Source organism: Physella acuta, unplaced genomic scaffold (genome assembly GCF_028476545.2).
Source record: "Physella acuta isolate Inbredline_101_S28 unplaced genomic scaffold, ASM2847654v3 ptg000271l, whole genome shotgun sequence".
Lineage (NCBI taxonomy): Eukaryota > Metazoa > Mollusca > Gastropoda > Physidae > Physella > Physella acuta.
The window spans coordinates 177,501-195,823 of record NW_026731790.1 but is presented as its reverse complement, the minus strand read 5'-3'; the positions used below and the strand labels follow the sequence as shown (position 1 = coordinate 195,823).

General features: G+C 36.8%; 1 protein-coding gene across 4 annotated transcripts in view; it reads right to left on the bottom strand.

The window, feature by feature from the left end:
- Nucleotides 1-987: 987 nt before the first annotated feature.
- Nucleotides 988-18,323, bottom strand: part of LOC131939257 (cytoglobin-1) — a 147,554-nt gene continuing 130,218 nt past the window's right edge. The window contains exons 2-7 of one of the 4 annotated variants that reach the window (XM_059297461.1): nt 14,770-14,951; nt 13,477-13,497; nt 12,095-12,194; nt 8,943-9,033; nt 3,946-4,080; nt 988-2,901 (exon numbers count right to left, since the gene is read on the bottom strand). In XM_059297461.1, the coding sequence (XP_059153444.1) occupies nt 2,686-2,901; nt 3,946-4,080; nt 8,943-9,033; nt 12,095-12,194; nt 13,477-13,497; nt 14,770-14,857 (651 nt within the window). In that variant the 5' untranslated portion in view covers nt 14,858-14,951 and the 3' untranslated portion in view covers nt 988-2,685. Of the gene's footprint in view, nt 2,902-3,945; nt 4,081-8,942; nt 9,034-12,094; nt 12,195-13,476; nt 13,498-14,769; nt 14,952-18,323 lie in introns of those variants that run through there. The other 3 variants (XM_059297462.1, XR_009386396.1, XM_059297460.1) reach the window with 3 other exon arrangements.

Below are 18,323 nucleotides of genomic sequence, written 5' to 3'. Positions count from 1 at the left end.
AAGACTACAAGCATGGTTTTTATTCCATAAATATTTTAGTTCACAAAAAGTTCAATTCATTGTTTAAATCTGATATGTTGAAAACAAAATGTAAACGCTTGACATTCACACATTTGATATCGTTTTCAATATTTTACAAATCAGTAAATCACATCAAATGTTAGAAAAATGATGAGCCAGTCACGTCACTGTTAGTATGTGCCTTTTTTTGTTTTCAATACAACATAACATTTGGGCTAAGTGTATCTACATGTTTCGATACGGGCAAATGCTCTGTATGTATATACAGAGTTATGTGTGAATTCCACCCTAAAATATAATAATGTAGGAACTCCACCTTTACATACAGTGATGTGTATATTTCCACATTCAACAATGCAGCAACCATCTTTCTAAGTGTAGGCTGTATATATTGTTATAATGTATCTATATACATTTTTAACTATGTTTCATAAAGAGAAGATACCATGGGTCTATAAAAACAGGGCAAACAGAAAAGTATTGTGTGGCCTTGGAGCTTTTAGAATCTACAGTTGTTTCAATTTAATATGGTATAGTATTATAATATAATTTTAAAAAGCATGTTTTCCATGCAGATGGACACATGTAACATTTAAGAAATGAACGATCAAATTTGCAGGTTAAATTGATACGTAAAATGATTATTCAGCCACAAAAAATCGTCAGCCGTCCATACTTTCTGTACCATAAGCGAGGCACCATAAAGAGATGAGTAGCTCTAAGTAAACATTACGCATCACAAAACAAATTTCTCAAACAAAGGATTAAAAACATGATGTCAAACATAGATGAATTTTTTTTTTAAAATGGGGCTTTATATCTGTCATCCCTCTCTGTATCTTATTTTCCATTTATATATATATATATATATATATATATATATATATATATATATATATATATATATATATATATATATATATATATATATATATACTTTTCGACTGTTTTTATCTGCAGTCCCCTTCCCCATAGTTACACATAAATGCACATTTCCCAGTTACGCTCTCCTCGTATTGAAATAACATCACCCTTTTTCCCAAAACTGCAGATCTTTTTTTGTTTAATTTTTTAATATCTTAAAATATTAACTGAGTTGGGTTAGGGTTGAGTGCAATTATCAATTTTGATGACACAAAAACTTAGAAAATGCAAATTATAACTTCCAAAATACATCAGTTGCAAATTATAACTGCCAAAATATATCAGTTTTCAAACTTCCAAAAAAATTGATCCTTATGTCCTTTTTTTTGACATCGTCACACACACACATACAAACACACACACGCACATAAATACACTCACGCACGCACACACATATATAAATACCTATACATTCATAACATGATTGTGTAGTATAGGTCTGATATTTTTTTTCCTTTAATCCACTATTGACTCCAGTAGAATTCACCACAATCCAGCTTGTTTCATTAGCTTTCGATATTGTTATTTCACCCGGAAAAAACATAATCCTCTATTTTTAGAAACATTTCCTGTTGAAAAGTTTCTCCTGCGGGTATTTTTCTCAGCGTTCCCTAACTGGGTCACGCGTGGTTTTACTAGTCCAAAGAAGACATTCGAAACACACTTCTCTTAAATTACAGTTTTATTTTTGGTGGCGTATTTATTTTTTATGTGGTGTTGCGTGGGTTTCTGCTCAAGGAAATAGAGCCGCGTAGTAATTTGTTACTTCCTGTTTGATGTAAACATGAGTCGAAACGGGAAGAAGTTCCAGGTTAATGGAGCCGTTACGTTGGAGAAACGTATTGATTCTGGTCGTCCGGCTTTACCCACAACTATTTACATTTTTACCAAAGATTATTTGACATTTCTTTCACGTAAATTCTGCTTTAGCCATCCACTTCTTGAATTTCAGTGCAAACACATTTAAAAAATGGCAAACCAATTATTTAACTGTAACTAAATACACACGAAATAAACATTTACCAAGATTTTATGCATATTTTTAAGCACATTCTGAAAATGCGTGGCTGCGATTATAAAAAGAAATCTGCTGTTTTGTTTGTCTGAAAACAAAAAATAATAACTAGACTTGCAGATGCACATAACATGATGACGTCATTGTATATTTACAATATTCCAACTCCCCAGTTAGCGAATATTTACGCTAGTAGCATTCACGGTGTGTCGTCTCGCTGTTACAGCATTTAGCTATAGGCACAGTAACATGTTAGTTATAAAACAATGAAAAAGTGTAAACAGTTTAAACGTTGCGCAACCAGTTTAGTCAGATAATCTGTTTGTTTACATCAACGTTTTAAAAATATCCGTTCGCATTTTCCCTTATTTTTTTTTTTTGGTGTTTAATCTTTCATACTGTACGCTATATAAGCCAAATTTGTTATTCTGTTATTTTTCTTCCATTGTTTTTTTTTCAATCAATCCTTTTTTAAATATTAGTTCCATTTTTTTTTAAAATCAGTTCGTTGATTTTGTAAATATTCTACTACCCACGTGTTTAGGGAATGCTTTTTCTAAATTTTTCTTTCAGCTATGCATATCTACAAATTATTCCATGTAGTTTTCATATCGATTTTGTTTCCTTATAATTTCATTTCTTCCACTTTTTTTCTATCCATGTTTTACGTAGCTCCGTTTATTTTCCCTATCTTTGTTTCCCGTCCATGTTTTTAACAAATCCTTTCACTTTTTGTCTCTCTTGGACCGCGCCTCCGACCGTTTGAGCAACATCTCCATCTCCTTGGCCTCCTCTATCCGTCTGTTCTTCTCCTCCATCAACCCACGGCGGATGTTGTAGTTGATGATGCTGAAGAGACATTCCCAAGCTGCCTGGGTTTCGCTCGACCACTTTTTGGCGATTTTCGGCTCGATTGCGGAAATAAATTGTTTTCCGATGATCTGAAATTTTAAAAAAATAAATACATGTATAACCTAAAATGAGCTCAAATGTAATACTCACTGTCTTTGTACCGTTTACAAATGTATAAATTAGTATGGTACAGTGGCGTAGGCAAGGAGGGGGGGGGGGGGGTTATAACCCCTCTCATGGACCCCAACCCTTATATATATTATATATATATATATATATATATATATATATATATATATATATATATATATATATATATATATATATCCTATTAAAATATATTTATATATGTATATATATATATACATATATATACATATATATATACTCATGTATCTATACATGTTTGAACCCCTCCCATGACCACTTCCTGGCTACGCCACTGGTATGGTATATTGATCTACATTTTGAATGTTCCTAGTCAGTAGCGTTATGTTGGATTTCCGAATGGGGACAAGACAAGGGGTAAGGAAAAACAGCATTTACACTGACAGCATAAGGGACAGTGTGGTCGAATGGTAGAGCTTACCAGAGGCGTAGCGACCCCCCCCCCCTCAAGATTTCGATTTGCACACCCCCCCCTTAACGTTTCAATTTATTTTTTAAACCCATTTTGGCGCCCCTAAGGTCGGCGCCCGGGGACATATGTCCCCCCCCCCCCGCCCCCAACCCCTCGCTACGCTACTGGAGCTTACAATTGTGAACCTAGTCTCGAATTCGGAGAAGCGCCCATTGAGTCCACTCCGCTCAAATGGGTACCTGACTCACGTTAGGAAAATCAAAGGCTGCTGGGCATGGTGCTGATAATACTACCCCGCTCCTAATCAGTGTTTAGTCCAGACTTTTTTCTCCAAGGGGGGGGGGGGGGGCACTTTCTTCGGGGGGGGGGGGGGGCGGACACTGTTAAAAGTATATATTTTCTATATAAATTATTTAAATTTCAATTCGTTCGGGGGGAGGGGCGGTACAAAAATTGCCCCCCCCCCCCCCAAGGAGATGCCTGGAAGAAACTCTGCTCCTAATTCTCAACAAGGCATGTTAAAAAAAATATGAAGACAAATGTACTGTCTCACCGGTATGAGTCGAATGTTGGCATGGTAACCAACATGGCGTTTCCCCAGCTGGTGCAGGAGGGTGACCATCCGGTCGACACGGTCCAGTCGCGTGATGCACTTGTCCACCGTCTGCATCACTCTTAGCGCATGCGCCTGGAGATAAAATAGCGCTGAGTTAGTGTGTACCTATACAATCTCACCAAATAGCGTTATATTAATTTTGTCGAAACCTTACCCATTCACCGTTAATATAGTGCGCAACGTGTGTTTGTTTTTAAATGTGTGTTGTGTGCTACAAGTCCTGTACGCTGTTACATTTTATATTTTTCTCAATGCCTTCGCTCGGGGATGGAGTGGTCTAGCGGTAGAGAGCTGGATTTCTAACCAGTAAGTCTCGAGTTCGAATCCGGGTTCAAGTCAGTCTATCATACCAAATAGACCATCTCTTCACATGGCAAGGTCACAGAAACAAGTGAACTAGATTTCACTAACCCTATAGACCGTCAGGTTTGAAAAGATAACTTTGCTTTATTCGTTACGTGCCTGCGCGGCAGGATTAAACAACCGTGAACGTAGTTCACCATCCATAATCTGTCTTGGACGGACCTCCAATTGTTTTTTTTAAATATTTTTTTAAAAAATTCGGTTAGGGAGGGGGAGGGTGCCACTTAAGTCTTTTGAAGGGCCGCATTTAAAATTTCGGTGTGTGCGGCCTATGGTTAAAGTATTTATTTCCTATATAAACAATGTTTTTATTTTTATTTTGTCCTGGGAAGAGGGGGGGGGGGGGTGAAATAAAGAAACTCTGGTAAGACCCCTCTTCTTATACTCTCGTCGAAATTTCTTTAAGAATTGTGCCACCATACCCACCTTATTTGTTACGGCAGAGTTTAAACAACTATAATTTTAAAAACGCTCAATAGATAAATTGAACAGTTTTTAATACTATTAATACATGTCTTTAAAATGCGAACAAAATACATACTAAATACAGTTAAATTCAAAACGTTGCATTCAATACAATTGTTAAACAGCCGATTTTATGTGTTATCGTTTTGATCTAACTAACCAAAGACCTCTATAACCTGAGGATATAAAGTTGGTTGCTGCTCAGTTCAACTCACAATATCTCTTTTTATCTTTTATCGGTGGAGATGTGAGTTCACACAAGTAGGCCTGGGTGCTACGTAGTGAAGAGATAATGTCACCTTAACCTAGCATAATTGTAATTTCAATTTCTTTAAAAATTAAAATATGTTAATTTTGACCCAAAATAATATGCGGGGGGTGGGTGGGGGTAAAAGTATTTTTAAATTAGCGACGTTTCACAACTGAGTCGAATATTTAGAAATAAATCATGATTAAGATGTGTAAGGGTTATATTCATACTCCACTCTGGTTAATATAATTATATACGTATATATACTTATATAGAGATATATGAATAATAGAATATAATTAATAAAAAAGTAATATTTATGGTCCTTTAAGTAAATTGCATATTTAATTATTTTCATTTAATATAAAAAACAATTGGATAAAAAAGCGGGAGTGATCTCCCCTAAACACATTTTTTATATGAGTTTTACCTTTCATGTAAAGGAGTAATATGGAACATTTCATCTATATACATGCAAGACGTTTAAAGTAATAATCATCGAAACTTAAAAAAAAAAACTTATATATAACTGTGTATTTCAACACATTATGTTGTATCTGTCTTACGTTAGAGAAAGTCAAGGCAGTTAGACACAGTGCTGACCACACCATCCCTAAATATGCCGAGCAGTGGCGGAACTAGAAGAAAGGGCCACCCCGCAAAAAAAAAAATTTAGCCCCCCCATATATATATATATATATATATATATATATATATATATATATATATAAGGTTTATCGTCTTAACGTGACGTGTTTAATGTCATTGAGTCATTTTTGTTGAAACGTGATTAACGTTCTAGAAATCGAAGAGTTTTGGGAGAAATTCCATACCAAGCCGTTATCTAACGACATTTCCTTTTATTTGACTAGCCAATCAATAGCTTCAGTAGACGGACGTGTGCCCGACGCGCGAACGTCACAGGAGACGCCGCTTATTGGTTTTAAGGATTCGTCCATTGTCCGTGGTTTCAATGTGGGGAGTGGGGTGGTCGGGTGAATAGCGCTTTTGTTGTAGGTGATTTGTAAAAGGAAGTATTGTGGTGGTGTCAGTAACTTGGGGGTTGTTCATTTGGATGATATGCAGTTCTGAAGGCGGTATCCTACCATAGACAATGTAGGACAGTCGGTAATAGAATTTTGGGTTAGGGTCAATAGATTAATTAAGTGATTACGATAGATTAATCCATGCCTAAAATTTGTTGAATTTTAGGGTTAAAAATCAGTTTTGGGATTAGATTTGTTGGTATTTGGTTAAGGGTATGAGATTAAGATTACAAAATCGGTACTTAAGTTTAGATGAAGTTGGGTTAAAAATCAGATTTTGGAATAGGTTTGCTGGTAGTGGGTTATTTTTTTAAGGTAGCATGATCGGAGCTTGTTTGGGTTAAGTTTAGGTTAAAAATCAAGTTTGGGATAAGGTGTGGGTTTATGTTGATGTTATTGCTTACTAACGTGTTGTGATAAATTAACTTACTATGGGTTAAGATTACGGTTCGGTAATGGTATTTGTTTTTCAGATTGAGTTGGGGATGCTTAGTGCATCAGCTAGTTGGATGATGTTATGGAACTGTTCTTGTCACGTTATTTAAAACAAACTTATTGATCGTTGCTGCGTGTTATTTATCAATATCGATTCATTAGCTTGGTTTTTATTTTTATTTTATTTAATTTAAAAAAATAATAATTTTTTTTTAAATTTTTAAATTTTTTTTTTGCGAAATGGTAACAATTATATTTTGAATGACAGATTACACAATATGTAAAACACATGCATAAAGTAACGCCACATAAAGTGCTTGGATTATTACATAAGATTTACACAAGAAAAAACTCAACCAGAAAAAAAACAACTCAAAGGAACAGAGTTATTGTTTAGACTTAATTATAAAGTCCACTCAACTCAGCAGGGCCTTAAGAAGATAATGGAGTTTGGCTATACAGTTGATCACACAATTATTTCATACATCAGATAGAAAAAAATAGACTCTACGTCATCTGTCATTTTCGGACTGACAGGTCTGAAAAGGTACTTCTAAAAATATAGAGGAGTTGTCTGAAACGAATTAATTTTACACAGACCGATTATTCCAGGAGAAGATTAGGACTGGTTTGTGGGGGAGGGGGGAGTAGAGGGGGGAGGGAGAGGAAATTGGAAGAGGTTTTGTTTGCGTCTTGTCAATAGTAAATGTAGCTACTGACAGATTGCGCCTGATAATAGACAGATTGTGTCAAGCTAACACTAGAAGTAGCAACTGAAAAATTGCGTCTGGCTGATAGCTGAAGTAGCTATTGACAGATTGCGCCTAGCTGATAGTAGAAGTAGCTACTGATAGATTGCGTCTGGCTGATAGTAAAAGTAGCTACTGATTGATTACCTCTGGCTGATAGCTGAAGTACCTATTGACAGTTTGCGCCTAACTGATAGTAAAAGTAGCTACTGACAGATTGCGCCTGATAATAGACTAATTGTGTCAAGCTAAAAGCAAATATAGCTACTGACAGATTGCATCTAGTTGGTAGTAAATTTAGTAACTGAAAAATTGCGACTGGCTGATAGCTGAAGTAGCTATTGACATATTGCGCCTAGCTGATAGTTCGAGTAGCTACTGACAGAATGCATCTAGTTAGTAGTTAATTTAGCTACTGACAGATTCCGTCTGGCTGATAGCTGAAGTAGCTATTGAGAGATTGCGCCTAGCTGATAGTAGAAGTAGCTAATGATAGATTACGTCTGGGCGATAGTAGACCTAGCTACAGGCAGATACGTCTGTCACCGCACGAGACACATCTATCATTCTTAGCCGTCCTACAAGAGAAAGATAACATTAGCCTGCTTCACCAAACATGGAAACTTTCGATAGCCTGCTTCACCAAACATGGAAACTTTCGATAGCCTGCTTCACCAAACATGGAAACTTTCGATAGCCTGCTTCACCAAACATGGAAACTTTCGATAATTCATCGTGGGAAGTTGCAAGTGGGAGGGTGGGCGATTGTACAAGAACGGGCTAGTGTCAAGTGTGTCGAGTGAGTAGCGTCGATATTTCAAGGTTCGTGTGTGAGAGTTGGAGATTGTCATGAAAGTGGGGGAGATGTCGTAATGATGCCTGTTCGTTAACAGTATTATGACTTATTGCGTAAATTGGTATCCCAATGTATAAATATAAATATTTGATATTTTCAGAATTTCAAACAATTTTATAGTTGAATAAGTGTTCAAAGTGGTCGGGTGTGTTACGCTCATGATTGTTGAACTGAAAAGTATCGCGTTCGACCCCCGGGCAGATGAGACGCGATAGCTAAGGACAGCAACTTATCTAAGAGACTCAACTCCAAATCAAACAACTGCTAGCTTGTAGTTTGCTTTTAGTTAGACAAAGGCTATTGAAGCAACATTCATTAAAAAAAACAGTAGGCTAACATCGGAATCAACGGCATACTTTACGCTTAACAAGTTGACACGTAATACTTAATTGTGTAATATGAAATCTCGTCTATCACTAGAAATAAAAACAAAGAAGAATGTAACAATATAATACTTACTGTTGCATAAGCTAAACAATCTATTATATTCAAGTGTAGCTGTACATGTATATATATATATATATATATATATATATATATATATATATATATATATATATATATATATATATATACGCCCTCATTTTTACCAGAATAAAATGTACTACAAGTACATTTGCACCTGCTGTGAGCGATACGCCCTCAAGTGATACCACATTTCGAGGACAACCTGTGGTTTTCTCATTGTGAGCAAAAACTCGGTGAAAAAAAAAAAACCTCGCTGCGCCCCCGAACATGACGTCATCAGCAGCTATCCATCAAGCACTCACCTTTAGGACGGCGCTCCGCTCCAGGTCCTGGACCGATTTATCTTTGAAGGCGAGGAACGAGTCGATGGCGTCGGGGTGAGTGTGGAAAAGTCTGTGGGTCGATACACGCCGGGTCAAGGTCACAGGTTGTTGGATTAGAGAGAGAAAATAATTTTTTTTTTTTTTTTTTTTTTTTTAAATATCGCTTATGCGTATTGTGTAATGAAACATGACGTTTTGGATGAGTTGGAAAAAAAAAGACAACAATGAGGAAAGAAATATGCTCTACGCCAGTTCACCTTTATAATGAAATATAGCTCCTGTCAATATTTAAAAATCAGTCATCTTTTTTGTTTTTTTTAAAGCTCAATGGGGAACACACGGTCGAGAATTCGTCTCATCATCTTTGCCCGTTCGCGCCCATGAGTGAGCAGATGAAGTAGAGTTCATCAGTTTCAAATAACTCATAATACAGGGTGTGTGAGTTGGGGGAGGGTAGTTTGGTCAGCACTATGGCCAGCCGCCTTTGTTTCCTCAACGTGAGTCAGGTACGCATCCGAGCTGTGTTGACTCAATGACGTTTAAAAGACTCTAGTCAGGGGGTTCGAACTCGAGACTTTCGCGTTCGTAGTCGTAAACTCTACCATCCAACCACGGTTTCCCTTAGATATCAGACTCTTAGCCATTTTTTTAAATACCGTTACATTTTGATGTGTTGCAATTTTTTTTTCTTATATAAAAATAGTATGAAGTATCTGTATGATATCTGCCTAGTGTATATTCATATTGATTACTGAACATCATTTCTGATGCCTATTTCACATACGGATTCATATCCTGATATCGCTACATTTACATCCAGGAACGATTCCATCAAAGACCCTAGACTCATGCCATCCCTACCAAATGACCAGATTATTCCATCCATCACTGGCCGAAATCTACATCCTCTGGCCGTCCAGCTTAACCGACCATTAACATCCGTTTGCCGTCCACGTGAACAGACTAGACGGCCCTGACCGATCCGACCTCGGTACATCTGTTGTTCGATTTTGTAATAACTAAAGACGCGTGGGATGACGCAAACGAAGCTATATTTAGAAATAGGTCAAACAGAGGTACATTTTTAGAGGTACCGAACACCAACAGTTTCATATTCGCATAGACGGGACCTTTTTTAATAGTTATATCGTCCGCACTGACATAATCTGACCATGAATCATATAAGTCGGGTGTGTATTGGCCTATGCCGAACCCACGAGACTGACTCATCGAGCCCCTGGGGTTCGATTGAACCCAGGTTAAGAACCACGGCTCTAGCTAAAAAAAAACCAATGTGTACTGTTGTGTGTGATAATAGCATAACCAGTAGGGGGAGGGGGGGGGGGGTTCTGGGGATTGATTTTTCTAAGTAAAATTATTAACCTTGAAAACAGAAACAGTAGGCCTATTCAAAATGACACTTGAGATTTTTAATTATTTTTTTTAATATTAAGACTTGTTTAATTAAAAATTCAACTTTCTCCTATTAAATGTGATGGCGAAATTCCGTAGCAAATAAAATGTTTCATATACTAATGCTTTGTTAAAAAGTGAAAAGAACAAAAACAGAACAAATTAAGGAAAATGGGTTTGGAGACCAAGACTTAGTCAACTGTAATATCTATATATATAATTCTCTTCTGGGAGCCGCTAGAAAACAAGCTGCAAACGCGCTCCCTACCACCCCCACCCCTACATGGTCTGGTGAGCTGTGGTTCACTCTTTATGTTTCACAAACATTACAAACACAGCCGGGTTTAGTGACGACTATTAGGGGCAGATAATTTAGTTTGAAACGATTTTAAACGTAGGGGGGGGGGTAACTAAGTGGAGTTTACTTTAACGGAGGGGGGGGGGGGGGTGAAGGAGGGCGGGGGGTTATCGTCCTTAACGAGCTACTTATAGTGTTTTAAAGAAATATTTTCATTGGCAGCGTTGGTAGTGTCAAATTCACAAATTATGAATATCTGAAAAGTAAAAAAAAAACAACAACTAAATAGCGGCGTATTATATGCCGCGGGTCGGCTCGTACCTTTAACTACTGACGAACAAAAAAAAAAGTCTTATGTGTCCACCTACGCTACATTGTAGTTTATTATCTTATCGTCAACGTTTTAAAAAAAAAAAGTACTTTTAATTCGTGTTTTAAATTACTGTAAAAAAGCACTTTAACTCTCTCATGCGTAGTAATGAGCAAGATAACAAATCACAACCCATGCATCCTGCTATATTTAGACATCAAACGTTTTCTCGCTGAAGGTACAACACGCACGAAGTAAATAGCGTGGTGAATATCGCTCCCTCCTCGGTGAGAATCACGCAACAGTTCGTGAGTAGAATTTAGATTGCTATGGTCGAGTTATTTAATTATTTACAGCTAAGCAAGTCAAATGCTAGATGCTCGTTATTGGATTGTGTAATATAGTAGACTACGATTGGCCACTAGAGAATATAACATGACTAGAAGTTTCGAAAAACAAAATGTTAACAGGTTATATAACAGGTTATATGCTAGGTTTATATATGATATATGTGTAGGCTAAAGATTTTAATACACACACACATATATATATATATATATATATATATATATATATATATATATATATATATATATATATATATGCATATACATATATGTATATATATTATGCGTGTATGTGTATGTATATGTATACACATATTTGTATATATATATATATATATATATATATATATATATATATATATATATATATATATATTATGCGTGTATGTGTATGTATATGTATACACATACTTGTATGTGACGATGTGTTACGATGGTTAAGTATAGGAAGTGGTGAGAAAATGTGATGCTGTACGTTATTGTGTTATTCTCAATATTAAGCTATACGTAAACTTATTTAATTTAGTTTTAGTTTTAAGATTTTAAGAACTAGGGTATTATGGACTTTATCGAAATTGGCTTTAAAAAGCGTGCTATACAGGGAGATAATTTTCGAAACATCCTTCATTACTTTGTTCAATATATTATGTAGCTTAAATTTAAACCGTTTTTTTGTACATACCAGACAGATTTTATGTTTACAATCATGATGCCATTTATATAAGTTAGATTCAGACTTAGATTAAAGCAAAGCGTATCTTACCCCATGAAGGTTTCCACTCCGACCTCTGTGACGTCGTTTTTAATAAGAGCCCAAGTCTCTCGGAGTATCTTCCCTTGATCTTCCGTCAGGGGCGTCGGCGCTGTCAAAACAAGGGCGGAAATATTACACGGGTGCTGCTCACTGTGTGACGTCATAAACTTGGTTTATTAACTGTTCCCACAACGTTAAGGATTACACAGCACTTTGATATAGGTTATTTATAGACTACTTAGTTGGCTTTTAAGTACAGTTATGGTTTTGAGAAAACAGATAATTAGTGATGTGATTAGATTACTTGGATCGTGAGCAAATGAAGTACACCAGATAGGCTTTAAGATAGGTGAGTGCTTGTGAGTATATATCAGAAGATACTGTAGACCTTCTCTTCTTTTTTTATTAACACCACAGTTTAAAAGAAAATAAAGTGATAACATTTTTATTCAGGGCTAGCCGTCCCGGCCAGGCCATGCACTGGCCTCTGTTAAAATACCTGTCTGTAAAGAACCCTGACTTGTGTGTTTATTAAGCATCATATTCCCGGTGTTTCCCGGGTAGAGGAAACAAATAATAAAAACATAAAAAAGTAAAAAGAGTCAATTTGAGCTTTATACTAGATTAGCTACGTGCTAGATTTAGGGCTTGGGTACGTGCAAGAGTGAGAGGTGTGGTAAGGTTTGGGCTATGTATCGTTAAGATACATTTAAAATCTACTACCAGTACATAACGTGAAAAGAACACAGTTTGTGATGTTTTTATTTTATTAGAATCAAGTGTGTGCTTTCAGTGAAAACGAAAACGTGAAAAAAGAAACAACGATTGGACTACTGAAGTCACTACATTTTAAACGAGAGTTTTTTTCAAAAGGAAAACACATTTGAAATGAAACAATCATTATTTAATTGAATTGCTATTTTAGTGTTTATCGCTTTATCGTCTTGGTGATTGTTTCAACAATAAATATAGGTGGTTAAATTGTGTTCTAACTTAAAAAGGTATGAAAAGAAATAAACATAAAAGAAACTGTGAAATATACAACAATCATCAATGTGATTTCAAAGCTTTCATGAATTTTATACATGGTTGAAGACCTTAGTTCTAAAAGTACTGAAGTCAGAAGAAAAATTCATAAATTAGAGAAAGTTTACACTTTGAAATTAGCGATCAGCAATGAAACATATTTTTTTAAATACAATTTTTTATGGTTGATTTTAAAAGAGACTTTGATAAATGTTTAGCTTATTAATATGATGATTATCATATAGAGTTAATCTAAAAGAGTAAAGAACATTGCCTGGTTTGATTTTGCAAAAGTTTACAAAAGTGTGACTGTACTTTTAGTACTAGGCTTTTCAATCTAAATGAAATATAAAACTCATCTTTACCTATAAATTCCATTTGCGAGTCTTAAAAAATGGTTTGAGTTTTAAAATTATTTAATTAATAGAAATACACAGCAACATTTTCATGAGTACCTTTAACAAGCGGCTGTTTTAAAAATAAAAATGATTACAAAGGCACTTTCCCCATCGACCCCCTCCCCCCGCCTTTTTTACTATGGTGTTTATTTCTACGGCATCACAAAATAACATTTTTAATGATATCTAGCTAATAGATTTTTAAATATGTTTTTGAGAATGGTAAAAAACAGTTTCAATTACTGATTACATTTACGTATACTTATGACATGTTAGTAGATGTAAATTAGATCAACATTTTTTTTTATATTTCATAAAAAACGTGATGCTAAAATTTACCCTTATGATATATTATTTTCAGTAGATTCACAGAGGTATATGTTAAAAATAATAATAAAACTCTCCCTTAATTATTTCATGGTGGTATATTTTTCTGTATTTTTACTTTTATGGACAACCAGTGGCGTAGCTAGGTCGGGTGTCACCCGGTGCGGCTCTTAATGGTGTCAACCCCCTCCCCCCCCCCCCCCCAGCCAGAGGCGTAGCGACTCTTCCCGGGGACAAACTTTCAATTTTCGATTTGCACCCCCCCCCCCACTCAATGCACCCCCCCCCCCCCTCAAATTTCTGTCTATACATTTTACTATTTTTTGCCTTGGTGTCACCCACCTAAATGGTGTCACCCGGTGCGGTCCGCAGCCCCCCCCCCCCTCCTCGCTACGCCTCTGTGGACAACGCTTAGTAATACAAATGTCAAGATAAAACTCATCTTTAATTATAACAAGTAGGTATTATGACGTGTAAATCTATACTTTTTTGTAGTTCTCCTTTCTTCGATAACGTAAATACTAAAGCTAAGACACACTAATAATTATGACATGTATTATGACTTTTATGTATATTTTTCAATTGTTCTCCTTTCTTGGTTAAATTTTATTACAAAATACAGAAGCTTAAACTCACCAATAATTATGAACTGAATCATGACTTATAAATAATATGTATATTGTTTAGTCCGTCTATCTTCTTGATAACGTTAATTATAAAATAACTCACCAATAATTATGACATATATTATGACATATAGTCTATTTATATTCTTCATTAGTTCTTATTTCTTGTATAAAGTTTCTAATAAAATACTCAAGCTTCAACTCACTAATAATTAAGATATGCATTATGACTTACAGTCTATGTATATTCTAATAGTTCTCGTTTCTAGGTTAAAGTTCACTTCAAAATCCTCAAGTTTCAACTCACCCTTATCTATAACATCCACCTGGTCCTCTGGCATTACGAAGACGGGCGTGTTCCTGTTGTTGTTGAAGATCGCTTCCTCGTCGTCCATCTCGTCCGTGGAAGTCTTGACCGTCCCCCTTCCGGCCCAGGCGGGCGAGTGATGACATCACACGGCCGGCCAGGGAGTTGCTGCGTTTCGGTGCCTGATTGGATTTAAAAATAACCGATTCATCCAAATCGCGTCCGGATACCACCATCGCATAGCGTAACGGGAGCCAATCAAAATCCAGGGAATAATGGTTAATGACGTCATGAAGATAACCCTAATGGGGAAATAGAATTTTATGGTTTTTTTTTCTTGTTTTTTTCTCGCACGTTTCGACTGGTAGTAGAAAAACGAGACGACTTTGGCATTGTGTTACATTTTAGACAAGGAATTCCTTTTTCTAAGCCTTGTCTAATTATACCAGAACCCAATACCACTAACATAAGAAACTAACCCTTCTCCAATCCATCTCATTATATTAACCATATGCAAAACACCAGACTGTAGTTTAGAAGTCTGTAGTTTTATTATTAATTCAGTTTTAATAATTTGGTGAGAAGCCACGTTCTTTAGATAAATTTTTTGGTACTTAAGTTCAATTCCCTCATCATCACACACACTGTTACGAACACACACACACACTTTTGTAATAGCATTAACTGAGCTCTTGCACCACAAACCACACCTCCCCTCTCCACCACCTCCTTCGACAACTCTCGCTCAAGCCTACTCTACCCACCTACCACGCCAACCACACCTCCCCTCTCTCTACCTAACCACACCTCCCCCTCTTCACCCAACAACACCTCCCACCTCTTCACCCAACAACACCTCCCCCTCTTCACCCAACCACACCCCCACCTCTTCACCCAACAACACCTCCCCCTCTTCACCCAACCACACCCCCACCTCTTCACCCAACAACACCTCCCACCTCTTCACCCAACAACACCTCCCCTCTCTCTACCTAACCACACCTCCCCCTCTTCACCCAACAACACATCCCCTCTCTCTACCTAACCACACCTCCCCCTCTTCACCCAACAACACCTCCCACCTCTTCACCCAACAACACCTCCCCCTCTTCACCCAACAACACCTCCCACCTCTTCACCCAACAACACCTCCCCTCTCTCTACCTAACCACACCTCCCCCTCTTCACCCAACAACACCTCCCCTCTCTCTACCTAACCACACCTCCCCCTCTTCACCCAACAACACCTCCCACCTCTTCACCCAACCACACCCCCACCTCTTCACCCAACCACACCTCCCCCCTCCACCCAACCCACACCCCCACCTCTTCACCCAACCACACCTCCCCCCTCCACCCAACCACATCTCCCCCGCCCCGCACCAACCCTCTGAACGCGTGCGCCTGGTAATAAAAGCCGCCATTGTGTTTGAATAATGTCAGCCATCATTACCCCAGCAATATGAGGACCCCGTTAACTGACACGTAATTTTCCTTGAAACTCAGCCTAACAAAATGGCCGACCATCTATTTTATTCTAATGGTGTCATCCACACTCACATAACATTGCTAAATAAAAATAGTTATCGAATTCATACAAGACCTTCAAACATAAGGTAGGAGTTGTGTTGATGTTCGTTTAGATAAGTCCCTATTTTAAACTTAGCGGTCCATAGGGGTAGATGAAGTAGAGTTCACCTGTTTCTTCAACCTCGGCGTATGTTGGGATAGCGCGCCTACGCCTCATTTTATTTTCTCTAACGTAAGTCAGGTACCCATTAGAGCTGGAAGAACTCAGGGCTCAAGCCCTGGATTCGAACCCGAGAAATTCGGATTATCGGTCAAACTCTGTGTTATTTGACCCACGGCTTCCAATAATTAAAAAAACAATCTCTATTTAACTCATACAAATACGATGTTAAGAAAGTAGTTGAGGTGTTGTGATACACACAACCAAAATGAATTGTATAACAAACAACATGTTATGTAATATATGTATATATATATATATATATATATATATATATATATATATATATATATATATACTATATATATATATATATATATATATATATATATATACCGTTTGGGAGTGTGACAAATGTGTTATCGGTAGACCCCAGTTGATTCCGTTGCTCTTTAATCTCTCCGCCATTATTTGTCTTTTATACCGGTCGATCTTTTAATATAAAAATGTTTTATGTCGGTTCTTTTGATACGGTAACACTAACATTAAGCAAAAATCTTAGCAAGACCTGGTGATATTCTAATATTACCTTTTTAAATACCGAAGCTTTTAGGAAATTCCTTAATAACACCTGATGACATTTTAGTATAATAACTGTACCGTTTTTTAAATAACATAACATTTAGTGAAACCTTTGCAAGTCTGTTGATCTTGTAACATAACCATACTATCTCAGATTTCAACTTGGAAAAATCGTCAAAAGTTTATCACGTGCTACTAACTCTATGAACCTGTCGCTATAGACATGGGTTGCTGCCCTTAAATGTGATTCAACTTCCAGTAGCGTCTCATTTTCAAGTGATGTATGACACACTTAATTTAAACTCTGCTGTTAATATCCACGATTCAGAATCGTACTCTCTCACTTTACACAGACAGGCAAAACTATACACGCAGTCAGTGTTTCTTTCAGACTTTTTTCTCCGGGGGGGGGGGGGGGGGGGCACTTGAAATTTTCGGTTGGGGCGGACAAAATTTTCCGGGGGGGGGGGGGGGTCGGACAAAATTTTCCGGGGGGGGGGTCACTGTTAAACGTATATATTTTCTATATAAATTCCATTTCGTTCGAAGAGATGCCTGGAAGAAACTCTGCATGCAGTATCTACCCAAAGCGAAGCGAGAACTGTTAATTAGCAATTTTCTAAAGCAATCTTAAAAAATACATGAAAATGTCTCATTTATAGTTTCAATTACATTAGGAAGATTCCTAATTTAATTAATTGGGTGTACATTTACGCTGGAATGGATTATTTTTCAAATAAAATATTTAATGTCGTTTTTTTTTTCTCTTTAAAATAATACGCAGTTTTCAAAGAAATGTTAAAAACAAGAATCTAATAAACAACAGCTTGCACAATAAAATGTTGACTTAAAAGCTACAAGGTACAGGAAATCGCGAATGTCAGGTAAAAAATCAATAGCGTTTCAATCAGTTTTTAAATAATTAACAGAATCGATTGAAAGCTTTAGTTTCGTGTGATTTGTGTACGATCAATCAATGCATTGACATGCGATTAGAGCATCGCAATACATTGTAAGGAAGCAAACACATTTGAGAGCAGGGTTTCTTTCAAATATTTTTCTACTAGGGGGGGGGGGGGGGCGTTCATCATCTAAATAAATTATATGCATATAATTTTCTATTACTTCCGGGATGGGATGTGATATACGTGCTTCAAGCAGTGACCCTCGTCCCACCCCCCTCCTCGCGGAGAGATGTCTGAAAGAAATTCTGAGAGATATAGATCTAGAGGCCAAACATAGCTTTGGTCCTAATGGAGTTTAAAGTAATTGAATTTATATA